Source organism: Melospiza georgiana, chromosome 5 (genome assembly GCF_028018845.1).
Source record: "Melospiza georgiana isolate bMelGeo1 chromosome 5, bMelGeo1.pri, whole genome shotgun sequence".
Taxonomy (NCBI): Eukaryota; Metazoa; Chordata; class Aves; order Passeriformes; family Passerellidae; genus Melospiza; species Melospiza georgiana.
In genome coordinates this window covers 10,618,338-10,645,511 of record NC_080434.1, presented here as the reverse complement: position 1 = coordinate 10,645,511, position 27,174 = coordinate 10,618,338, and the positions used below count along the sequence as shown (strand labels likewise).

At 37.3% G+C, this 27,174-nt stretch overlaps 1 protein-coding gene across 1 annotated transcript in view; it reads left to right on the top strand.

Moving 5' to 3' along the window:
• Positions 1–27,174, top strand: part of KLHL2 (kelch like family member 2) — a 54,088-nt gene that overhangs the window by 14,281 nt on the left and 12,633 nt on the right. Inside the window, exons 5-6 of the mRNA XM_058025345.1 lie at positions 19,837–19,999; positions 26,918–27,027. Coding sequence (XP_057881328.1) covers positions 19,837–19,999; positions 26,918–27,027 — 273 coding nt within the window. The remainder of the gene's footprint in view (positions 1–19,836; positions 20,000–26,917; positions 27,028–27,174) is intronic.

Sequence of the window (27,174 nt, the reverse complement as noted above, 5' to 3'; positions counted from 1 at the left end):
AGAAGTGTGAAAACCTAAGATGCAATTTTATGTTTGGATTAATGTGTTGAACTGGAGCATCAGCTTCTAGTTAGCTCCTTATGATTCTTATTCTGATACCCTTGATGGGATTTCAAGTGTATTATTCCATCTCTCCAGGTTATACATAGTAAAAATAGGTATTGAATTAATTTCTAATACGTGATACAATGTTTGAAGAGGGTGTGCAAGCTTCATGTTTAAGTAATGTAGAATTGCTAAGTAGTTCTTGGTACTAAAATAGCTGCGTTGTATATTTATGAAAACTAATTATGAAGGAATACATAATCATAGCCCAGCTCATTGGCCTTTCTCAAGGGGCAGGTTAACTCTGAGCTTCTTTCCTTAGAATCTTACTTGATCTAGATGTGGACAGGAGAGTGCTTCCTGACTGTGCCTTTGCAGCTTGTCGGTGAGAGCTGTTCATTTTTCCTCCCCGCTGTCCTGTTCTAACTTATGTATGTTTTTGAGCAGGTGTGGAGTAGACAAATAAGGTGTAAGTCTGTGATTGAGGAGAAAATCGCATTCATTTACCCGTAAACTGTCAGCACGGGAGGCCCTCATCACTGGCTGTTATCGCTACATTAGTTAAACACAAAAGAACATTTGTTCTTTTCTTCAGTTCTTGGTTCAATAGGTTCCCCCCAGCCTGCAACAATAAGACAGCTGGTATATGAATGTGTACATTCTTTTAGTGTTTGTCCTTCATTTGGAACAAGTTATTTTATAATTCATCTCTAGTGGCACTAACTTTGCATAATGCCATACCAATGTTTCTGCTGTATTTACATATCAAGTCATATTTTTCTGCATTCTTAACTCTTTGCTTTTCCCTTTTTTTTTTTTAAGGAATGAAATTAAATGTCAGACTTAGTGCAATATCTCATTCTTCATATTTTAAGAAGAGAATATCCGAGTTAATGTTTTCAGAAGGCAAATCAACTTTTTTCCATATCAAATTTTTTTGATATCCATATATGTATTAACTACATGCAGTGCACAATGTGGGAGAGTTGGTTACTATAAGGAGCTCATGCGTGAGTAACTCTCCCACACTATGTGAATGCACTGCAGCCCCTTTTTAGTCAGCTGTGCACCTCGGGCCTCTCCTGAGCACAAATATATTGGAGGAGAAATTCCTGCAGTTGTTGGTGGGCTGTGGATTTGTTATGGGCTTTAGAGGCCAGCCTGATACAGGCTGAGTAGGATGTGATTTGAATAAACACAAGTTAGGTGATTTGGTTCCTTTCGATTCCCTGCTACAGGTCTCTGTTCCTTTAATTGTGCTTATACAACTATTTGCTGGACTGTTTTATAAAGCAGATCACTGAACTCAAAAAAACATCTGACAGCATAAGACTCTGTGTCTCCACTTCCACCCCACATGGGTTTTTGGGGGACTTTTGAGTTATCCTTAACGTGGATCACAGCCCTGTCAGTTGTTTTCACCCAATTGGTGAAAGCAAGAATCCCAAATGGGATTACTGTATTAAAGTGTAGGAACAGACACCAGTGTTGGAAGTAGATGTTTCTCTGCAGCCTGGGTCAAGCATTACAGGTAGTTTCACTTTGCTGCTACTGCTGTCTTGCTTTTGGACAAGGTGAGTGCATGAGAGATAGAAGAGAAAATCACAATAGAATTGTATTTTTACAATTGTATAACTCTATCCTGGCGTATTTTTTCCTTTTAAAATTTTTGTTAGGTACAACAAATATGAAGTCCAGAATCTTTAATGGGGTCATACAAGAAGTATAATTTTTTCTTCTGATTTTTTGAAATTATTCAAGGACAATGTTTGCATAGTAATAAGCATGTTATGAACACTAATATGTATGCATTTTTTCTTTGAAACTCTTACTGTTCACACAGATTGCCATAAAAAGTACAACAGAGATGCTTCTATTTGTATGGTGTCATTGGGTGTAGGCATAAGAGTTGACAGCAGATTTGATTTAAGGTGCTGTCAAAACAAGGTCCAAAAAAGCAGCTGATTTCCCCAAGAAATCCTCAAAAAAGAAGATCCTAATGTCCCAGCTATTTACTAAGGTAGACATTCTACAGTACCATGTTTGGTAATATGGGCTTTGACTATTCTTGCTAAATATAATCACCTCTAGCTGATCAGTCTTGCAGGGTTGTTGAAACCCTGAAAAATTCTTAAGGTTGAAAATGAGCCTGTGCCTCCCACCAAAACCTAGAGAAGTTTAAGAAAACAGATGTGTTCTTTTTAAGATGGTCAGCTTCTGAATTATATTTGCGGCATGACCCACAAGCATTGGGTCATGCCATAAGTTGGACTGAGGGCATGTTAAAGGAGCACAAAGAAGGAATGTGATGTTACAGGGAATAGCATAAAAGATAATTGCTGCTGAGCTCTGTGAAGTGAAACAGTGACTGAATGTATTGAGACTTGGCAGAACGTATTCAATCTAACAATGGAAACTGGATAATAATCCTTAGGTGGTTTATTCCAGTTGATTTAATAGTTTTCCTAGTTCAAAAGGTAGGTAGTACCTGACTTAAATGTTCCTGGTCTATATTAGATTAATAGTACTTCTTTCTGTCATCTTGTAAAGCAGCTTGTTGCTGTTTTGCTGCAGTAATCTCATGTACTGATTGACTGTTCTTATTCATTTTTTTCTTTAGACTAAATTTTTTTCTTTAGACTAAACATCATAGACTGTTCTTTGGAGACAGTAGTTTCTAAATCTTTTACCATTCTTCTTGCTCTTTCCATATTACCTATATCTACATATTTAACATGCATTGGGAAAATTGGTCCATTAAGGCCTTGTTACTACAGACAAGAGTGAAACTGTTATCTTGTGAATAAAAAATACAGTGTTTGATTTTTATGTCATTGATTTTCTGATAACAAGACATTGATTCTAGTAGTCATTATATATTTGTGATGGTAGAGAGTAAGAATGAGAACATCAAAGTAGTCATACAGTGGGAGAAAGAAATTCTGGCCATTTTGAGGGATTTGTTGTTTTAAACATTTATGTTTATTAGCATAATACTTCTAATGAACCAAAACTGCAACCAGTGGAAGTCATTATCTGATTTAATAGTAGTAGCGTAAGTTCTTTCGGTAAGTTTAGTGGGCAAGACTTCAGGTTCACACCAGGAATTTCCTGTTAGGAAGAGATGCCAATTTGCAAGTCTGTTTCCAGAGTACAATCAAATGTTAAAATTGCTTTTAATACAAAAAAAGTAAAGAAATTAACTATTTTCGTTTTGGTAAATGTTTAATTATATTTTAAAATTCACCAATAATAGAAAAAACTATGACTGAAAACCTTGTAAAATTATATCTGGTTTTGAGGTGGAAGGGCAGGAGAGAAGCAAGATGTGTACAAGTCATTTTAAAACTGAAAGAAAAATGTAGAAGAGAGCGTTGCACAAAATAGAATGCAAAATAATGAACAGTACAGACTGGTATTTGTTGAGGAGGACAAAAGCCCCCAGCAAATCAGCAAGGAGTAGATATTAATTTATATCTATCTATTATTATATATCTGTTATTATTATTAATAAAAATGTAGTGGAACTATGTATGATCAATAAGATGAAGTTCATGCAAACATAAGGTCTGCATTTACTGTGCCTAATCTTCACTGGATACTAATTTAAAGACAAAAATAAAATTCTGTGCAGCATGAAACATTCCTTATTTGCTCTTCTGCTAAGCATTAGAATAAAATCAGATAAAAATATTCAGAATAAACTGTTGTATTGTACTTTGAAGCGGTGTGCCTATGATGAACCCCATGCAGTTTTATGGGGGTAGAATGAAATAATCTGTTTAGGAGCTACAAGTTTGTTCTGAAACTTGTATTACCAGAATGTCAGATTTAGTAATGGAGTTGTTCTTTTTCCCCACATCTGTGTCTCGTGATTGTCTCAGATTCTTTCCTTCAGTACCCTTTCTACTAAGGGTCAGGTCCACCAGTTCACAGGAGTTTAGTTTAAAAGAGAGTTCACATCAACTGAACAAACAGCAGCTAGTTGTGTGTGCTTTTAGAGGAAAATGCAGAATGACTTAATAAAAGCCATTTATAAGTTTATAAGACTGATCTCTTTACTTAATATTTGCCACAGTCTTTGAGCACATACATGATCAAATTAATAGAGCTTATATTCTGGTAATCTTAAGAGCCATACTAACTTAGTATCTCAGCTGAGAGTCAAAATGCTCCCAGTAACATTGTGGTACTTTTCAAGTTTTATCCTTGAAAACAGGTGTTTTGTGTATAAGAACAGGTGACTAAACTGTCTTTATATGAGTTAACTCATATACTGTGATGTGTGAAGAGCATAAAGCATGTGTTTTGGAACTAGTTTCACTTTTCACTTTAGATATCTAACTTGGAATGTTTTTCAGGAGTTTGTGAGCCTGCCAATAAAGTATACCTTCAAACACTACAGAACTCCTCTTTTCCCTTATTGGATCAAAAGATGTCCCTCCCTTTCAAAGGGATCTATCCAAAGGGGTATATTTTCTTTATGAATATTGGAAGTTTTCTGTGTTAATTGGGGTAGATTTTTCCTTTTTAGAATCCAAGGCTGACTTTGCAAAGGTTCTTTACAAATGTGTGATTAGGCATTGTAAGAGGAGGGAGTTGAATTCAGTGCTTGAACAGAGATGTGCATTCTGTGTCCTGGAAGTGTGCCTGCTGCTGTGGAAGTGGGTGGAAGAGATAAAAGAAATATTTATTCAACTGAACTGAATCCTGTGAAGCTTTCAGTGAATCCTATAATGCAGTAGGTTCTGTTTCAAATGTAAAATACATATTTTATGTAAGAAACTGGTTTGAGAGAAGGTAATGCTGAATTTGCTTCTATGGGAATTGGCTATTTTCCTTCAGAGAAGCTAAGAAATAGATGTGTGGAAAAAAATGCCACACTTAGAAACCTAAAAGGGGCAGGAAGGGAATGTCTGATCTTGATGCATTGACAGATGTGCATCAAGATCACATTCCTCTTCCTTAAAAAGCTTTTGATAATCAGGGAAAGTGAAACAGGTTAAACAGAAGAATATCTTGAGAAGAGTAGGTGCTGGCATGCTGTATCTAGGCAATTACATCCCTACTGGTCATGATTAACACCTTGCATGTCACCAAGAGACCACTATTAAGTACAGGTCCTGTACATCTCCACTTGTGCACTCTACTGAAATGCAGGGCTCCTAAAGAAGAGTTTTTTTCTAAATTAGCAGCAATTTCAAATAGATGATGATGTTCTAGACAGTGCAGTTTGGTGATGACAGCATGGGTCATGATAGCAGTTTTTCTAGCTAGAAGCAGACACAGCATTCTAGCAGATGCCAGTAACTTAATAAAACTGTTGCTGCTGTACCACAGACTAATGAGGTTGGCATCTCTGAAGTTTGCTGTCTGATTTCATGAAGGCCTTTTATTTGCTTGCATTTGCCTCTATTTACTAACCACACTTCCCTGATAAAGCATTAAAAAAATCATCCCTATAGTATTTATTAATTGAATAGAATTTTGAGGCATGTTTTAAGCTAGTTGATTGTCATTGTGGCTGTCCCTGTCCTGTCCTCACTGGACAAATCTGTTCTTTGTACAGATTTCCTCTTGCATCTCCACAGTCCCTAGTCCCTAGGTTTAGCTTTCAAAGTCTTTCCTGCAGTACATGGCTGCTTACATCTTAGGGGCTGGAGACAGGGTATTGGACCATGGGAGTGTTCTTCTGAGCTGATTTATTGCTAAAGTCTGCATGCTTCTAAAGAAGAATGCAGTTAGGTCAGATAATGCCAATCCTGTTGAAGTTAACAGCGATATTTTGTTGTGGGTTTTTTTTTTTTTTTTTTTCTTTCTAGAGATAATTTTTTGAAGTAAATGAGTGTAAGTTGTTTCTTTTACTGCTCCTAAAAAAGTGTATGGTGTCATTGGAAATCTTTGCACTGATTTCCCTGTCAATAGCCACGGTAGATTCTTTCAAAAAATGAAAATAGCTTTGACTTTAATGTAAAGTTTGTTGATAGTATCTTTAAAGGTGAAATCTGTGAATTTGTTTCCTGTGACTTAAATTTAACTTGTCAGCAACTCTCAGCAAAATATCCCAGTGCAGCACATGTTCTTTTAGACAGACTGGTAGGCCAAATCTTCATTAAAACTGTACAGCTGTCTTTTAAGCTGTTCATATAGTTTTATTTTTCTGAGCTGATACTGAATTCTGATTCCCAAATAATCTCCTATAAAATTTTGGACAGATTTGGCTTTCTGCTTGCAATATATCATGAGTAAGGTGCTAATTATTGAGCCCTGAGGTGACAGGTTACAATCCTGCTTGTTTCTGAGATAATGAAAGTATTTGTCATGGGCTTTGGTTCTTTTTTCTTCCATACCCTGGCTTTTTCCAGACTCAGATTAATCTTGAAAACACCATATTTCCACCATCATATTTCATTTTACCATCACTTTTTGCTTTGCCTTCATGAAAACCTAAAATGTTCTGTCCATAAACTCGCTTCTTTCTTTCTTAAGAGGTTTCGACCAACTGCACAAGTTCTCGAAAATATTTTCTTTTTCTTTTTCAAAATATGTTTTATGTAATCGAGCTATTAGAGTGTCAAGAACTATTTGATGGTTGTTGGTCATATTTCCCTGACACAGATATTATTAAAGCTTTAGGAGGAGATGGAGTTCTTTATTGGATCATCTTATAGAGCCTTAAAAGTAAACAAGCCTTTGGCCTTTCTGCTCATCTCCACTTTGGCTGCTGTGGCAGAGATACTAAATTATGAAATCTTTGGCAAAGTCTGAAGTTGTATTCAGAGTTATTCAGGTTAAAACACTTTATGAAACTGGCTCATCCTAATGAGTTTATGATTAAAACAGGATTAGCTGATGTTTTTAAATTCTGATGTGTGTTGAAACTACATGGTAATCCAAACCTTCACTTTTATTCTTTTATGACAGTACAGTTCTAATAATATTAGGGGCGTGCTGACACTGCAGAGAGGTTCTTAAATCCAAGCTGACATGAGTTTCATTGCAAACCCTATTCATAGAAACATGTTTAGGTCTTACTGGGCAAGAACTTAATGCTGAACTAAACAGCCTTATAGTGTGCTCTTTGGTTGTGTGCTGAAAGACTACCACTGAGTTTTGCTATTGTATGTATTTTATACTTAAGGCTTCAAGCAACCATCTGGTTGCCTCCTTTTGACCTGTTTTTGTATTTATGAAAACAGCTTTGAGGATTTTAATAATATGAGGGCACAACTAATATGTGGCATAGCTGGAGGAGAGACAGTGGCACACTCCTTGAATTTATATGCATTGTAAGACACGTCAGGCAACAGTAAATGATCTCATTTTTCCCAGTGAAATAATCCTAGTAGGCATTCTTCATTTGCTTATATGTGCCTGCTTGTCAGGAGAATGAGTGTAGGAGGGAAGGCAAAAGAGGAGCGTGATCTCTTTACAAGCCTATTTTATTACAAATATAAGCTTCATTAATTTGCACTTTAAATGAATAAGCTTCACCTAAGACCTGCTGACCAAAATACCAAGTTAAACAGCTTTGCTGGAAAATTTAATATTTTGTTCTCTGACAATTTTTAAATGCATTTAAATTGTGTTTTTCTCTGTTTTTTTCATAGCATATCTTTTGTGATTTTAGCTATTATATATGTGCAAAGTAGAACTGCCTGGTTTTGGGGGCACATTATTATTCTGTGCACTGCAGAATCGCTGCAGTTGCTATATTGTCACTCCCCCATGTTTGTTTTTAACTGAGGAACTGGGTTTTTGATGTGGCTGAAGTTGTGTTCCAAAGCCTCACGCTTATTTGATAGATGTTTGATGCTCTCTTAAAGGATTTCCGTTTCTGATCTGGCTTGCTTGGTGGTATGTGACAGGAGGAAATCACACTGTGTGCTCAGTGTGAGGAAAGCATTAAGGGTTGCTGAAGCTGGCAGCCTGATAACAACTAGGTGGCTGCAGCTCTGTATCTGCAAGCTGCAGGCTGGCAGTGAGGCTGAGCGTGCCTTTGCAGTAGGTGCGTGCACAATCCCGTGTGTACAGTGCGCACTGCCCACCCCACAGGTCTGGGCAGGCAGAAACACTCACCTGCCGTCTCTGCTCTCTCTCGAGCTGGGCTGTCTTCCTAAAGAGTCTCTTGCACTTGTCTCTTCAATATCTTTTGTATTGTCAAGACAAACTGAATAAATACAATTCATGCTTCATCTAGGGATAAATTCTTTCGCATGTCCTCCCCTGGGTTATAGAAGTTAGTGAAGATAATGAGGTAAGTAGCAAAAGGGGTCTGCAGAGAAAGCAATCGCTGTGTCTATACAGCCGTAGCTGTGGTCAAGGCAGAGGGAAAAATGGTGGCAGGACCACCAGAACCAGGAGAAGCAGATGTTGCACAGATATGGCAAATACTCTCTCCTGAGGTATTCACATTTTTATGTTCCTGCCTTTTTTTTCTTTCCCTTCTGCAGATATCATACTGCTATTTCTCTCTGTCCTCCAAATTATGCTTTTTAATTTTGTTTTGGCTGTCTGAATGGGGATCCAAGAACTTTTTTCATAAAGCAAATTGACGAGGCAGAAGGGTATGAGCCTTGTAAGAATGAAAAGATGAACCCAAATGGACATTTGGGCTGTTGTACACTGGCTTTGGTTGCCAGAGAGAAGTACATAAGGGAGAAACAGAACTAGGAATGAGCACCAGAAAGAAAATTAATCTAAAATGTGGATCAAAAGGTATGAGGAGTGAATTGAAATTGTCCCAAGACTGTAAAAGACTGTCTTGGACTATCAAGTGCCAGTGTGTGTAGGAGGCAGAGAGTCATGCTTTTTCCAGAGAGAGATTGTTGTCTTGCGGACTGAATCACAGATTTCCCCTGTCTCAAAATCTCTGTACCTTCAGAAGATGTTTGGGTGTTCTGTTTTTTTGTGTTTTGGTTTTGTTTTTTGGTTTTTTTTTTTTTTTTTTTTTTTTTTTTTGTGGGAGGGAGAATGTGGGTTGAAGTTTATGAAACCACTTGTTTCTGCTTATTTGGAAGAGACTTGTGGGCAAAGGCAGTGAAGAGGCTTGTAGCTTGGCTATGTCAGCATGGTCTAAGCAGGAGCCAAGGAATGAATCAGAAACTCTTGGAGGAGGTGATGGGGTGAGAGAGAAGTGGGGTTGAGGCAGGAGTGTGTTACAGAAGAGATACTGATCTGTAATCCTGCACTTCAGAAGCATGTGATTCTGATTACTGTGGGAGGTGAATGGGAAGTCACCGAGGGATTTAAACAGGCATGTTTAATTTAAATGATAAAAAGAATAAAACACTTTTACTCAGCACTTCAGCTCTAAATATAACATCTATTCATTTCCTGCATATTGTTTCTTAAATGAGTGATTTAGGAGAGCGTGTGGGCTGCCAGAGCCATGCACGAGAAAGGTGCCAAAAACTAATTAAGGTAGAAAGTCCCAGTTACGCCAACAGACTGTGCAAGGTGTGTCCTCTTACACATCAAGGATAGGCTTAGAGAGAGGGTCAAAAGATGAAGTGCAAAACCAAATGAATAAAAACATCCAATCACTAGAGCAAATAGGATTTTATAGACATATTTGTAAAAATAATCCCTGCATACCCACAGAAAAGAAACTTTTGAAGAGAGGTGGCTGAGACTGTATGAAAATGTTATGGTCTGTAACTGGCTATTCCTTGGAATTTCAGCTCATGTTTTAGTAAATCACAATGTCATTGGTGATCCTGAGCCTTATAGAGATTATCAAGGATTTGTTTTTTGTTAGTGGCAGGTGAGATAAGGAAAGTTCAAACTTCTCATATGTTTCAGAATTCTATTCATGAGTTGTGCATAGCTACTAAAAACCTTCTGTAATTCTTAGAGTGGTCCAGAAATAACCATATCAAAGGCTTTTGAGAGTCAAGTTAGTTATAGTCCCTCCTAAATTGTCACATGATGAGCAATAAATAGATCAAAAATTCCTAGGGAGGAAAGGAACAAATAGGAATAAATAGTCGGGTTTTGCTGTATCAAAGTGATTGTAATGTGTCACAGGCTTCCAAAAGACCTATTTCCTTTAGTCTTGGAAAGCAGGTAGCAAAATATGTAGGTAATGAACTGGTTTAAGTATTTTTTCAAGATCAGACAAAAATAGAAAATCTCACTGCTTTCTAGCTAAGCTAGATGTCAGGCTATCATGATCACAGACCAAAATTAATGTTGGAAAGTGTAAAGTAATGCATGGAGAGAAAAAAATTGAATTACTCCTACATATTGCTATGTTTTACATTAACAGCTTTTCCTAGTATAGAATAACATACTGAAGTCACCTTAGAAAAACTTCTGCTATTGTAAAATAGTGTCTTTAAATCTGAGCATAAAAAATGGCACATCTGTATGTCACTGTAGAAATCTGCATTATCACCTGGAACACTGTTGGATGGTTCTAAAATATGACAGGAATAGCATGCTTTGGGGAAAGGCTTAAAGCCATTAAAGGCATGGAAAAGCTGTCATTTGAGAGAGGAAGGGAATACGGGCCTTTTCTAGGTTGACTGTGAGTTGACTAAAATAGGACTCTTTCTTCCGATGTCTGTTTGTTTCAAAGACTCTACATACACTTGTAAAGGGTAAAAGGGTGAGTTACTAATTTATGCTGAAAGATAACAAGCTTTTCTTTAGAGTAACTAAAGAGAAGTGCACAAAAACATATATATACATCCATGGAGTTGTTGGTATGTTTAAGGTGAGTGAGTGCCTAAATGAATAGAACATTGCTGCAAAATGCATGAGTGCATTAGGGTACCAAGGTGAGCAGTGCTGCTTTCTATCTGTGCTGGTTGGTTTGAAAATAATTACCTGTGAAGCCTGGAAATGATACCTGTGTTACCATTAGATAGACGGTGTTTCAAAGCATTATCAAAGCAAAGATTAGGTAGTGTTTCAAAGCAGGTATTTTCACCTCTTAAGGTTTACCTCCCTAGTTAGGTGAGACTATATGAGGTCCAGATCTGGGTTGAGTTGACCTGTTCTAATCTTCTCCATCCTAGGTTTCCTTTTCCTCAGAAGAGGGGAAGACAGGGGAAGGGATGGTGCTGGTGGAAGCAGAGCAGTGCTGTGAAGCTTCATTTCAGTAAATACCGGGTTTAACCACATCCTGGGGGAGGATGGAGGACATAACAGATTCTGTCTCAAACCAGATGCAAAAATTGCTTCCAGCGTGACCCAGAGATGAGGAGATCCTTAGCTGGTTGTAGCAGAGCTAGACAAAGGCAAAAATGTTGCCATTTCCTTCTGTAGAAGGAAACTGAGATTTCTCTTTTCTCTTGTGCAGTTGATTAGGGAGAAGTGTTTTTTCTTTTTAGAAGGTCTGGATTTTACTTGTTATATAAATATTCTTCTGGAAAACTGTGAAGTTCTACACTAGCCTGGAAGATATTTTTAACTCCTTGTTTTTTGGTCCACCTGGGATTGGGATTCCATTGAGCAGAATTACAGCAACAAGCTCTAAGTATGGTGTGGCCTAAAAGAGTTTACAGACTTGAATAGACTCTTTGTCCAGAGAATTTGTGGCTGCCCCATCCCTGGAAGTGTTTAAGGCCGGGTTGGATGGGGCTCTGTGCAACTGGGTCTAATAGAAGGTGTCCCTGCCTGTAGCAGGGGTGTTGGAACTGGGTGATCTTAAAGGTCCCTCTCAACCCAGGCCATTCTATAATTTTAAAAAAAAAGAAAAAAAAAAAAAGGAAAAAAAAAAAGAGTATCAGATATGATGACCATTGGGTAAATCAGAAGTAATCAGTACTGACATCACAAGCTTTGTGATCCCTTCATCTTTCCTTGCTAGGATGTGGTTGCCCTTTAGCTAAACATTAATAATGGAGGTGTATAACTGCCTTCTCAGAGTGACAGTTTGTACGACTTTTCTGTGTCTTGAAAATCATCCCACTGCTAGGCAATGCTAGAGGTGCTTCTAGTCAAGTTGGATGAAAGCAGCTACTTTTGTCTCAGCTACAACTTTTGCTGTAGGCATCAATGTCTCTATTTCTTTGTATGACCATAAAGCTACCTGTGGCAAAACCTGAAAAGTAGCCCACGCCAACTTAAAGTGCAGAGGTCATTTGCTCAAATGAATGCATGTGTGCTTGTCCACCTCCCTGTAAAATTCAAGGTGCTTATTATGAGTAAATGAAGTCACTTAAAGAGACTGCACAGTTGACCTCTCTTACCTGCAGGTAGGTTCAGGACATGCTGCAACATGTAAGATGGAAGATGCATAAAGGTTTCCTTGAAAATGTTTCTGTTTTCTTGATATTGGTTGTGCTTCAAATGGTGAAATGTACGTACTAAATGGGCATCTGCAAAGAAAAATCAAATGGGAAGCTGTAGATGCTATTTACTTTGGGAATTTTGGCTCTACATACCTGAATTTTTAAAGCACAACATCTAGATTAAAGCATTTATGAAATTTGTCACTAAGCCTAATGCTTTTTTTCCGAGGAAATCCTCTGTGACATTTCTAGAATGCAATTATGGTCTGTTGTAGGAAACTGAGTGATAAGTAAAAGATTATCTTAATAAACTACAAAAACACAATTATGGTAAAAGCTTGAAGTAATCAAATGTGTTTTGAGTCCACTGAAGGACCATTTACTGCATATTAGATGTTAATCTTGACATAATTTTTGTATTGAAGATAAGCACCATGCACAGAAATAATTTCTACTTCATGCTATTTCTGTTGTCCTTAGTTCTTGGTTTTGTATTACTTTAAGACTTGGTAGTATATATCTTCTGTACCAGAGAATGAAATAATAGAGCAAGCAAATATTCACAATCTACTATCCCAGTTATGCTGCTGTTTGCTTCCTGCCCAGGTTTAGGATTTTGCAAATGGCTTTTCAAGCCCTCTCTTTTAAATTGTCAGAAAATGCTCTGTTATACTAGGGGAACAAATCTTGTTTGTCACAAGTCATTCTGTAACATACAAAAACCCCCAGCAAACCAACAATTCCTTCCTTCCCCTCTCCCCACCTCATCAAATGTTTTTTGTATACTTCAGGAAACAGCAAATGAACAGTTTTAGTTTTTTGTCAACCCTTCGCATCTCCAGTTTCAGGCAATCCTTTGAAGACGTTTCTATCGTAGCAATATTCGGTGTACCCCAGGTGTCAGTGGGGTGTGGGCTGAGGCTGGTGTGGTGCTGGAGGCTGAGCTGCTGCAGCTCGGTGCCGTGGCAGAAGCTCCCTGGAAGCTCCGAGCACCAGCTGATGCAGCGATTCTTTATGTGGGTCAGCCTTTACAGGAAGAAAGCAAACCATGCAGTGTGAGTTATGTTATCCTGCCTGCTTAATCTTTTCAGCTTCTTCTAATCCTTCTGCAGGGTAGCTATGTATATGATTTGACTGCATAGCACTTCTGGTGCTGTAATTAAAGAACAAATTGTCCAGTTCCTGAATGACACAATATCAGAAGTAGCTTTGTTCAGACTCGACTTAGTCTAGTTTAAATTATGCTGTCCCTAAGAAAATATGATGGTGTTTTTATGCAGCTGTGTAATCTTCTAAACACTGAATTAATTAAAGTATGATGAAGGATTCTGAGCTTTCATTTTAGATTACTTACTATACACATACTTAAATTCAGTGGCCAAACTTCAAATCAAGAACTTTGTTCCTATAAAATCAAAATGTCTGCAATTTTTTTCACTGAAAGAAAAATGTAAAACTTTAAAATTTTTTTAGGTTCATTATGTTTTACTCCAAGTGAGAGAATGTTTCATTTCTATTACCAGTACACATACTGGTAATATGTGAGAAGAGAAGAAAAGGATATGAAAGGTGGAGCTTCTGCCTATTAACAAAAATAACCATCAGACTAGGAAATCAATCTGTCTCTCTTGTGTGAAAGCTTATGCCAAAATGTGCTTTCGTGTGGTGGTTAAAGCACTGTCCTGGAAGAGAAGATGTAGGAGAACCCTGAAGCCAAGCAAGACTGCATGATTCTCCCTTGTAGACTAGATGGATATTCCTCATTATAGGGTATTACTTAAATAAGTGACTCTTCTGTAATTTCTTTTGCTTCAATAAATCTTGTTTCTGTACTTCAGCAACCACTAACTGGATCCTAAATCCCTCCCAAAACTTCCACAGCTACCCCTTTCAAAAAAACCCCAAGAAAACAACAGAAAATCTACCTCTGTGCTAATGTTTTTATTAATAACTAGTAGTTCATTCAGACTCATCTTTTAAGGTGCTGTCTCTTCAAAAGCTGCTTTTTGAGCAAATTACTTCCTATCAATTGCATGTCATAAACTGAAGTGGACTCTTAAGTACAGATTATGATGCAAGTTAAAAAGCAGATATATAAAACACTTAGTTCTTCCTTATCCTTCATTTGAATCTGTCACAATGATTTCCAAGCTGGGAGCTGCTTAGTATTTTTTAGATCATGTCAATAATTTAAAATACTGTACTTTCATGATTATTCGATCATTTTCTACTGAAGTGGTGCTCTACCAATTTGTATCTAGTACAAGGGGAATGTGAGAGAATGGGACTGTTTTGGGATCTGATTCCCTCCTGTGATACTATGAAACTGCCACCTGCACTTGATTTTTATTTGCATAGGGCTCATTAAGCTAAAGGAAAAATTAATACATCCATGTCTTCATTGTGCAATAGCCTTGAGGATGTTAAGATATCCAGAAGGTATACTTCATAGGCTTCATGATATCATGTTCTAAACTTGCAGCTCATGCATGTCTTTAATTCCAGTGCAACCTCTTATTTTAGTATTTTAACACTGGAACACTGTGCTTAACATGCACATGTTGTTCAGACAGAAATTCAAGCAGGGCTGAATTTTCCAAAATTGAAACTTCCACATTTTATCCCACAGATGCCTTAAAATATTTGTGTCTATTTTAGTGTTTTTGTATGCATACTCCCAAATAGCATAATTTCAATGCTGTGCTGAATGATTTAACTAGAATTTAGATTACACTTCAGTTACAAACCACAGTTTTAATTACAGCACAGATGCATGTAGATGAGAATAAAAAAATAAGATCATTTGGGTTATATTTAACCACTATGTTAATTTCCTTCTTCCCCGTGCTATGATAATGTAAACAGCAAATGAAGGAGCTTAGTATGCTGAAATGGTTATTTAAAACTTAAAAATAAATGTTAAACCTTAATCTATTTCCTCAAGATTTCTTTATTACAGGCATTAACATAACTGCTGTTCTCTGAAATTTATTTCATTTTAATATTGTAACTGAAAATATGCAATATCTGTGATTAGCAGGGAGGTAACTTGCTCTTCTGTGAGCTTCTATGTTGTATTGTAGTGTGTTTGGATTCTCATGCATCTGCTTTCCTCGATTAGTATCTTTCCTAATGTCTCAGATCTGTTTTCTTTCCTCTCCATGCAATAAAGTATGGACTTTTTCTATTTTAGACACCACATTATTCAATTCTCTTGGCATACACTGCTCTGATTTTTATTGGCTTATTTGCCTGAAAAGTGCTTCAGTGTTCTGAGAAATTTTGGGTTTGTTTATATTGTGGGATCTTGTTTTCAAAACCTGCAATGTGATCTGTCACTATTTTCCTATTGACATTATACTTATCTTAAACTGGTTTTGAATTTGAGCTAATATTCCTGGCAGAAATGTTAAGATGATTACAAGAAATTTGAAAGCAGTAAAGAAAATATTGTCTTAAGCATCTTCATGTCAGGTGTCACAACATGGTCTGTCTAGGAGAACCCCATGGTACAAAAAGGAATGCAGACAGGACAGCTTGGATTGATATAAAATTACTGGATCAAATTGATTTAAATTAAACAGCAGAAAGCTTTAATCAATTTAAATTTTACTTTTTATTGAGCTTTGTAAAAGCATGTTGAGAGGCCTGCTCCCTGAATTTTTAATATCTCCCAGGAAGGGAGATTCTGCAGCTGGTTGGTACAACCTGTTTTGGGGCTTAATCTGCCTCACTTTAGGAGTATCCCGCAAAACGCAACACAAAACAGAAAAAGCAACCTAACTCCTTTTTTTTCCAGTCAGATTTTCCTATGTTCATACTTTTCCTTGTTTCCTTCTGTGGCTATGAATCTTCAAGAACACTCTGTCTCAATCTTCTATACCCTCACAATAAGTAGCTGTGGACTGTAATAAGGTCTCCCTTTTTTTCTTTTATGGCTGCACAAACTCAGTTTTCTTAGCTTTTCCTTGTAATACTACATGCTCCAGCCCTCTGATCATCCTGGTGGCTCCTTCCACTGGACTTGTTCCCCCATTCTCAACCAGCAGGGCAGCCACTGAAACCTTGTGTGTTGAAGGAGTGGTACCAGTCAAGGGGCCGTGCCTGTCAGGTCATCTAGCAGCCCTCAGGTGGGATGAGCAGCCTTGTCTGGTGTGGAGGCACTCCAGGGCAGCTGCTCTGACCAGCTTCTCCTGGATAGTCCTTGAGGGACATTTGATGATTGCCATGAAATTTGCTGTTTTGAAGATACTTGGTACTACATAGCGTTATGTTTTGATTTAGTAGAGACATACTGCAATATGCTGAAATCACAACACAAGCATGACACAGCACTTGAAATATACATTTGGATCACTATGCAAAAGCGATTCCCATTTCTGATCTACATATGCCCACTGTCAGGATGAAGGGCATCTCCAGTTCACCAGGAAGGAATATGTGAGCTAAAGCCTTCTCAAGCCTATGGCTCTCTTGAGAGCTCCTTCTGTTGCTTTTTAGATTTTACACTTTTCATGGGACTGAGCCGTGTCACATATGTACTTCTCCCCCTGCTGGCCTGGCTCTGCTGGGGGAGACCTTACCTGTAATTATTTTAGGAAAGGCTGTTTGCATAACCTCATGACTTACTGGTACAGCCATATACCTAAAGGAGAAGTCATCCTCCAGTCCCCTTTATGTGGAGATAAATTTGACTTTAGGCCACTAGATGCTCATTCTTGTATTTCTTCCTTGAGTTCATCACCCGTGCCCATCTCCTCTGAGCCTTCTTTCCTTGTGGAGGTTTGCTCATCACTCAGGCAGCCTGTATCTCTTTGGGACTGTTGCAAATGTGTTCCTGGTGAGCTGGTGGGCCTGTGAGCACCTGGAGAGGTGCCTGCCTGTTCCAGCTGCTCCTCACCTCCAAGCTCAACACAGGTTTCAGTCACGTGAGGTGAATGTGTCCAGCTGCACAAAGATGAACAGAGTCAGGAAAAAACTAGAGAGAGAAAAGCTGCAGGCATCATTAGTACCCTCAGCCCCTGACATACCCCTTGCAGGTATCTGAAGGACCACAAGAAAGGGCAGCAGCCTCATTTACAGGTTGATGATTTAATTGAGTTGTGAAGGGCTTGAATTTACTGCAGTGAAAACATGGACCCATGTTCCAGGCTTAAGTAGATCCCTCTTGACCCTGCAGGTGACATTGCAGGTGGATTTTAAAACAAATACTTGCACCTGGTCACAGTCCTTTTTTTCTCGGTGGGGTTGGAAAGATGTATTTGGCATGATGGGTGCTCAGAGCTTTGGGAATAGACATGTCACTGCAGGAAGGAGAACTAAAAGGAAATAACCAGGCAAGAGTCTTCACAGGCTCGTAAGGGTTAAATCATTTGCGCTAGGAAATCTAGCAGTCATTCTGAGATTCATCACCACAATTTTGACACAAAGAAAGAGAATACCTAATTTCTAATTTGCCATTAGTAGTAATAATCTGTTCAGTTTTCTTTGATTATAAAAAAATAGCCACATTGAGAATATATTTTCATAGAACATATTTTCAAGAAACCGGAGATTTTTTTTTCCCACCCCTGCATTTCTTGCAGTACAAAGCAGTATGCGCATTACAGTATTTTTGATCTTTAAAGGAAAGTTATGATACCCTCTGCTGGCTATTTTTGGAACAGATCTGAGCTGTAACTGACCAGTTTAGAGTCAGCAGCAATTAAACTTAATCTGTACTGCAGTTTTAATGTAGTATTTTTTATTTTCTTTTTTTTTTCTGATGGATTTGTGAGGAGTTTGGGCTGCTTTGGTATTTCTTCCCTCTTTAGTTCTGTCCCTGGCTTCAGCAGAGTAAATCTGACTGTGATGGAACTGTATTTTTGAATGCAGGTTGTTATGGCTTTCAGACCAACACTTCTATAGGTACAAATGAAAATAGCTAGATGTTATCACAGCTCTTGTTGCCTAGTAACCAAAGCCCAATGTGTAATTCAACGAGATAAATTTGATGCACTTTTCTTCTCTTTTCCTTTTTAGCAGCAGAATGTAAAATACATTTAGCCTTGAATGTTTTGTTTTGTGATAATTAAAATGTATTGAAATCTCTAAGTTTGCAAGCTCAATTACAGTGATCTCAGAACTGAAGTAAATTTCCCATAATGAAGAATAATCTGGTTCTTGTAACATTCCTTTACTGTTCATATAGGTATGCCAGGGTAACTGTGAATACAAATATTAAATTATTTTCTCCATGCCATTCTCAAACTTCACATTTCCATTTTGTATTCTGATTTGATGATGGTTTTACAGATTTTTCTACTGGATCCATTTATGCAGTCAAGGATTGTTCTCAGAATTATTTTCTCAACTATACTGATAATGTGCCTAAAATTATCTAAGACTGTCCTTGAATTAGTTACTGAATTTGTGATCAGGTATGAAATGTTTGCTTCATTGGGGCAAACTGTGTAAATAAATACTTGTAGTGGATTTCTGGCATTGATTTTTTCTATGTAAATTAATGATTATATCTTATCATAGAATTAACAAGCAAATGAATTTATCTACTCACTGTTATAACTAATCATACTGTGTTCTGATAATATAAATTGTATTAGTGATATTATCTTAGCATTTATATAAACATATGCCAGAATAAAACTATTTCACTGTACTCTTTCAACCTTGTAATGAATAACCTTTAAGCTTACTAGAGTTGTTTGGAATTGTGTAACACTGACTTTTATCATTATTACATCTTTTCCACTTACTTTGTTAGACTTACTAAATATTTTCAAGAATTATCTAAGATTTAAACTAATTTTTAAGTATTTTGCTTAGTAATAGTCTATCTGAGTGCAATCACATTTGTGCCTTTTCTTAATTTCTCCTTCATTAACAGTTGATATTCAAACCAAACTCTTGTTAAATGTGTGATCCTTTATTTTTCCTGTCTATATTGATTGCCAGACAATCTTGAATTATTATTCTTCCAAGATGGTCAGAGACTTCTGGGGAAGTCTGAATTCTGTCCTTACTGGAATCTCTTGCATAAAGATGCTTATATTTGATGGTGACAAAAAAAAATGGTAGTGTCCACTGCTTGCATGCAAATAAGATTTACATATTCTGTCATGGTCTAGAAAACTTTCTTTTAAAAATATCCAACACTGAAGGCTTGGACTAGAAAACTTTCTTTTAAAAATATCCAACTGAAGGCTTGGAAATGAGATGTAATTATGAAATGCTGGGAAATGCAGGAAGGGAACTTGTGAATGAATATTGGGAAGAGTTTAAATAAAGTGTGAGTTACAGTTTGTGGAACGAGTTCCCCAGTGAACACAGTGGTAGAGATGTTGCTTGTTATTCTAAATGGTATCTGTAGGGAGGTAAAATCATGCTCCTGCTGGGTTTTAACTCCCTCAGTTGCAGAATGCTGAAATCTTCCTCTTTATTTTGGTCTTGGTTTTTTAATGGTTTATTTTGTTTCCCTAATATTCACAATACTCTTGTATAACATCAGAATTGAATTGGGACATTAACCAGCTCTTGCTTCTCCTTTCAGGTACTGCTCCCAGCAGCTGGTCTCTTGCAACTGCAGGATGTGAAGAGGACTTGCTGTGAATTTTTGGAATCTCAGCTTCATCCTATCAACTGCCTGGGGATTCGTGCTTTTGCTGACATGCATGCATGCACAGATCTCCTGAGCAAGGCCAACACATATGCAGGCAAGTTCTCATTGCTGGAGCACACACTGATGTGTGTCAGTGTGGGTGGGCTCCAGAGGAACCTGAGTTTCATCCAGGGCATTGCAGACATGTATCTCCTGATGAAAACTGCATTTGATCTGAATGCCTTCAAGAGAAAGAAAGTGTGCTGGCTGGCCCACAGTTGTGTTTAAGTTGAATGGGGCAGCATCTTCTCAGACTATTCTGACTCTGCAGGGTCCAAGCCATTTCTAATCCAGAAAGAATCTAGCTTCCTGTTTAAAATCCTGCACCGTCACTGAGGGGAGGAAATCGGGAAAGAAGAATTAAAATTCTGACAACTACCATAAGTCAAAGTATGTAGGAAGCACATGGGGGAAGAAATAAGAAAAAGGCATTGGGAAGAGGGGTAGCCCCTGCACTGCACTAGACAAGAAGCAAGAAATGTAATGTTGGGTATTATGTAATCAACTTATCTTCTGAAAATCCTACTCATCTAGCCAAAGACCTGAAATTTCTTACTCTAAAGGGTACCTATAGTCTCATCCACTTGAATCTTGTGTTTCATCTGTCTCTCCAGCTCTCCTATTTTCATGCTTGGTACTAACCTTATCTTTCCTCTGTAACCAAACCACCTTCCATTTCTGTCAAATTCCCCCCAAAAGCTTTCCTTATTGTCATCATATTCTTGGAGTACTGCTGGCCTGTATGACAGGCTGCCAGCTCAACTCCTACTGTGTATTTGCTGTGTCTGTGGGGTGGATTTTAAAGCAATGCACAGTCTGTTCTTACTCTTGAGATAAATATGCTGTGTATAGTCAGAATGCATAGTCAGGTCCATTCTTTGCTCTGCCTTCTTCTTCCTAGCACTGTCAGGCTTAGATCAAGAACAATAGAAAAAAGAGAATTAAAAATTAAATGTCCTGATAAGGCTGTAGAAAAAAATACGTATGACTGCATTGCTTTTCATAACTTTCCTTAAATGCACAGTGACCAATTAGCATAATTAAAAATTAGTACAGAGTTAAAATTGAATATTTCCCTGAAATAGAGCACTAAGTGCTTCAACTCAGGTTGGAATAATAGGCTTTTTATTGCCTTGAATAAATTTAGAGCTCAGAAAGGCAAGGACTTTGATGAATGCTTTCAGTTGTCTTCATTCCTAGAAATGCTGATTTGTGGTATAGATTTTTTTAACTCACAGGAGATTATAGTATTTCTATCAAGAATGATTGATATATCAATTAAAAAAATTCAAAAGCTTTTCAGGTTGTTTTGAAAGTACGAGCTTTTGTAATGCCTGCCTTACTTGTGAAGTTGTGGTGTGCACATGTCTGAATGACTTTGTGGTTTTTCTATTTAGACATTTATGCAAAAGGTTTTAATTAAATCCTTTTGTCTTTGAGTAATACACTATTAAATCCAAAAAGCTATTACATGTTTTTGAAATAGAAAGCAAGACATACATTTATTAACTAGAGTTAACGTTCAGATATTCAATATTTTAAGGAACACATTTTGATACAGCTGTTACTTAAGTTTGAATTTTAAGTTATTTTTTCTAGCTTCTGTTCTGACTGGCCCTTAGTTACTTCTAAACTAAACCTCTAAGCTACTTAAGTTACTTCTGAACAATCTTTGTTCTGTTTAGTAGTTGAAGCTAATATTTGTATAGATTACTTTCTAGAAATAAAGATTCTAAGACCCTGGCAAGACCTTGAGTGCAGTATTGGTTAAACGTGTTTTGAGAGCACAGGAATTGTGTGTCCACCTGTTAACTCTTCTTCCCTGGGTCACTTTGTTCAGGCATCCTTTGCTGTGCACAGAGAGTGTCTGCAAGCAGAACACAGACAAGTGAAAAGAGGAGGGAAGTTGGGACATGCAGGATACTAGACTGAGCACCAGAATGCTCAGTACTCCTGATAAAATAATCCAGGGAAGAAGCGTTGGCCTTCATTTCTCCTTGGAATTGGCTCATCATCAGTCTTGCTGAATTTCTGTCTGCTGGCTCCCTGATTTCATTTCATACAGTTCTATACCTTTTCAGGTCAATGTTTTTGCTCTTGAATTTTCAGGCTACTTACTGCCTTTATCTCAACCATCATAGCTTCTTTTTTCCCCTGTTCTTATCTCAAATGGCTCTTTGTACTTTGTCACAGCTTTCTTACATATGAAAAAAAAATTCTCAAAAGTCTGAGCCAAAAATACATGGCTGTGCCATTTCAGAGTTAAGCTTTGTATCACAGGCAGCTTAACTCCCAGAGCACACATTTTGGGATTAAGACTCCAGAAATTAGAATGAGTACAGAAAAGGATTATTAGATTGAATAAAGTAGTGAAAATATTTTTGTGCTAGTGAAAATGAAAAGTATTTTGTTTTGTAACTTCTCCCAGTCTTTATTTTGTTACACCTGCTATTTTAGATTTAGAAAAAGAGAAAGTGAGATGGTTCTGCTAATAGACAATGATAATATAAAACCAAATGGATGCCAATGGATCAGAAGTTATTAGATAAGTGAAACTCTAGAACTTCCAGTTTTAACTTCCATTAAATTTGGAACTTCGTATTCCTGTGGTGGGTTGGTCCTTTGCAGCAGAGAGCAAGAGATCTAGGATAGTAATTTATATGTACCTGTGATCTGAAAATAGTGGACAGTCGATACAGGTTACTTGCAATGAGCTTCTGTTGCAATTTAACTTGGAGATGGCACTTGTCCTCATGATGTCCCAGCAAGCAGTCCTGCTCTGGGTCTTGTTACACTTGCACAGTCACAGACTGTGTACAGCTGAGGCCTCTCCTCCTCCTTTTGTGAGGATTCCTAGGAAGAGTATGTGGCATCAGCACTCCTAGTCTGTCCTCAGTTTGGGTCTGGGATATGTCTTATGTGGTGTTAAAGGATATTCACCAATTTACAATTTTTCCTGAGAAGGAGGTGCATTATATAGGTGTTGTAATGTTATGTTTCAACCTGCAGATAAATCGGTAAAACCTTCTAATGCGAAGGGGTGCGCCGTCTTGGGCTAGAGAAACCACAGCTCAGTGCTTATGTCCTGACACATTTGTTAGTTTGAAACAAAGAATAGTAATGTATTTCACCCACTGCATAGGGCAGTACAGGCATTGGGAGACCTGTGGCAGTGATGTCCTTGGAGGCGTGGCACAGTGAACTTTTTGGCTTTTAGCACTGAGATGTTTTAGCTTTTAGTGCTGAGATGTTAAAGATTTTTTTGTTAGGGAATCCTAGCGTGTTTTGTCATGCAGGGATTGCTGCATTGTATTTGGGATAACAGCATTCTTGATTCTGGCGCTCTTAGTCTGAAACTTGAGCCCTGGCAAGCCTTGGAAGCGTGCACATCTTCTGTGGACTGTTCTTGTGTCCATCCGTATGCCTGGCATGCAAAGGATGGAGTTGTCAGAATCATCCCTATGATTCTATTCTGAGTAGCAACGTCTGTTGCTATGCTGCTGTTGCCTTGGCTGTTGTGAATTTCATGATGTTCTAAAAAACAGTTATTTAAGTATAAAATTTGCAGATAAATCAGTTTCTTTGGAAAAAAATGTGATTCTGCAGTTTTAGCTTCTGCTGGTTCTCCAATTGGCAGAACTTGTGCCTATACCTCTGCAGCAAAGCTGGGCTTCCTGTTTGACCAGTACCTTAAAATAGGCCAATAGCAAAGGCCTTTTGTCCCAAGCCAAAAAATCTCAATGTGACATTGTGAATTAATGCATAAATGTTTAAAGTATAAAATGTCCTGTGCAGGTTTCAGATGTAGCTTTCCTTGCTATGTAATTGAAAAATATAAAGTAAATGTCACTATCTGTATAGCCAGACTTGTGTGCCTTTTGGATAGGAGAGGTGTCAAGTGCTTTTTGCTGAATGTGCATGTATAGCTCCGGACCCAGAACAACAAATACCAAAAAGTAGTACATTTACAGCTCCTATTTTCTTTCTATGCTTTCCAGGCTGGCATTGTTTATTGTGCTTCCAGACATTTTTGTTACTAGCCCTTTTCCTGTTGTTAAAGACTTCTTTTTGTTTGTCCCACCCTACTGGCACAGGGCAGACAAGGACAGATCTTTAGCTATTCAGATAGAAACTGACTCAGTTGCAAAAATGTGAAAATCTGTTTTTCATATGCAATTGGAACAGATATTTTAGAAACGTCCTAAAATTTATTTTATTTTTTTTAAGTCAGAGATTAGTCTTGATAATAAAGAAGTAGGACTCTACTTTCTTAAGAAGCGGGAATTTAGAAGCCAAGCCTCTGCAGGTCCTAAGCCAGCTTGTTTTCAGGCTGCCAGACTCTAGAGCCAGCTGGCTTCAATTTCTGGGTAAAGAGGCAAGAAATGGGGCAGGATTCCAGTACAAATTTGTCAAAGTTGCATACTGTGTGGAAAATTCTGATTTTGGAACAAAATTATTTTGTTCTCTCATGGAAACTTCCATATGGGTAGTTCTCTCTTTGCTTCTCTAAGAGATGTTCATAAAGAAAGAAGTATGTTCTGTAATGCAATAAATAAAAACCATGATAATTTGAGATTTTACAGGGAACAGTTACATGAAATATTTAATCATTTAAGCATAACTTTCATCATGTTTGATGTTAATGTCTTCAGATTATCAAAGCTCTCAGGATGGGAGCTGTAATATGAGATAATAAAAATCCTAACCCAGAAGGCAAAAAAACCCCTACACATCCAGTACTATTTCTCATCGTTATTGGGAAAAGAGGATCCAAGTGTGATTTCTTGAAAATTTAGTACTGAGTCATGTTATTTCGAAGATGCTAATATCCTTCTTGCTAAAAGGATGCAAAAAGTTTGAATTTCATAAGTGTGATTTTTATATATATTGAAGCCTTCTGTCTTCAACGCTTGAACCAGCATAACATAAATTGCTACTGGTGGATTTAATTGATTTTTACATTTCCTTATTATTTTTCAGTTTTTAATTATATTAAATAATTCATGTAGCTGTAATTGCAACTGGCTTCTGCCAGATGTTATCTATCAATCAGTTACGATGGTCTGCTAGACAACAAGGGATCTGATTCTTACAAGACAAGTTATTTCACCTTACCTCTTTTTTCAATGACTAGAATTTATGTGGAAATCCCCTCTATTTCTCTTTTGTCCATAATTCATTCACCTGAGGATCTGTAGCTGTTGATTGAGTAGTTTGGTTTAGTGTTTCTCCTTTTTTCACTCCTTCCCTTGACCATGTGCCATGTTTTATGCTTTAAGAGGCTGACATCCAGTAAAACAGTTTTTGTTCAAGCACTGGGGTTTTTTTTTCTCTTCTATCGTTCTTATGTCTAGCATGAAAACTGGAGACAGCCTCACATTCATTGTATTACTTGGAAAGTTCTCAACTTTCACCTCTCCTGGTTTAGAGGGTGGATCTCTTCCTACTTAATGCATGACATAAATCTAAATAAACTTTAAAAAAGCAAGGCTTTTGTATGCGAGTCTATAAAATCAACCAGGTATTTCTGATTTATGAAATATATCCTGTTGGATGTGTTCCACTGTTGCATTGTATTTCTCAAGAAAAGATGAACAGTGCTTCAGAACCTCAGATTTGTTTGAGATTTGGATGCATGTTGCTTTCCCTTTCTCTCTCCAAACTCAGCTTCTCAGTACAGTCAGGCATACTGGTTTGTGACACTGTCACCTAAAATTTGGAGTTTATTGTAAAAATAATCTATACAAATTTTCTTTCTCAATTTCTATTTGCAAACAATAAAACCCATCAGATACTTAGCTTGAGAAACTGCGTACTTTTCTGAAAAGCAAACAGATACAATTTGTAGAGTGGAAAAGTAATGGGGATGTTATAAAAATCAATAGTATTTCTTTTCATCCTTTCTTTCCCATTGTCTGAAGTATTGCAGAAAATACTACCTGTCCATCACAAGAGAATGTTGCAGAATTAGAGGGGCTTGTACTAATGATCATGGGATTTAAAACAGCTGTTTTCTTGTACCCTGCAAAGTTGAACTGAAAAATTAGACTTCTTGACCTTAAGCATTCAGCATTCTTTAACTTTTTTAACATCTTAGACAACTTTCTCAAGTATGGAGCCTTAGTTACAGTAGTACTAATACAGTGATTGAAAAGGCTATAAAATGTTCTTTGGTTTGAGTATGTTTGCCGGCCTCTTTTTATTTCTTCTAATTTTGAGAGAATTCTTAAGTTCTTAGTAACAGTTGTCCCTTCTGACTTCTGTTAATAGCAGAAGAAGGAGAAAAATAATTTAACTGAATGGAATGATTTTTTAAGCAAAATAATGCCATGAAAAGCAATTTTAAGGAAGGGAGGGGACAACTGAATAACTGAATGACAACATGGAAACTTGAATTTTTTCCAGTTTTATTTAAGGTGAGGTTTAAAAAAAGTTAGGAAAAACTACATACCTTCTGCACATTGTAGAGATTGCAATAGGCAATATTTTATGACCTTGGAAAAGCTTTGAGAGATGCAACAGGACTTGTTGTATGACATTGTTGGTTGGTTCTAAAGAATCAACCATTGTTCATGTCAAACTACCAATTTAAAATATGCTTGTCAACAGCATACAGAGTATAAAGATTCTGGAGTCTTTTTTCTGTATTTTTGTATACAAATTTAGTAAAATGAGACTTAGGTAATTCTCAAGGACAAGTACTGAGATGAAGCAAGCATCTGAAAATTACTACAATACTTTTAATATAATGTGCTTTAATATTTCAGTTAAAGACTGTTTAAATATAAAAGCTATTTGTGAGACCAAGCTTTAACCTATAGAAGAGGTTTTGAGTCAATATATTGCTTCTAGACAAAGTAGAATAGCTTGCATATTGAATCATTTTCCTCTGTTTTCCCCTGCTGTGTTGATGCTTGTTAAACATGTGGAGACCTCTTGCTGTATGTTAGTGTATTTCTTTTCCCCCAAACAGAACAGCACTTTTCTGATGTTGTGCTTAGTGAAGAATACCTCAATCTTGGTGTAGAGCAGGTGTGCAGTCTGATATCCAGTGACAAACTCACAATTGCCTCAGAGGAGAAGGTAAGACAATCTGTATCCCATTATTTTTTTTTATCCTTTCATGTGAAAGAGTGATCTTGTGCCCTTTTTCAGATGTGTTCTGTGTGTCCATGGCAAAATTAGGCAGGTATTGTGCTCAAGTTTAAAGGATGTTTCCCAAAAGTGTTG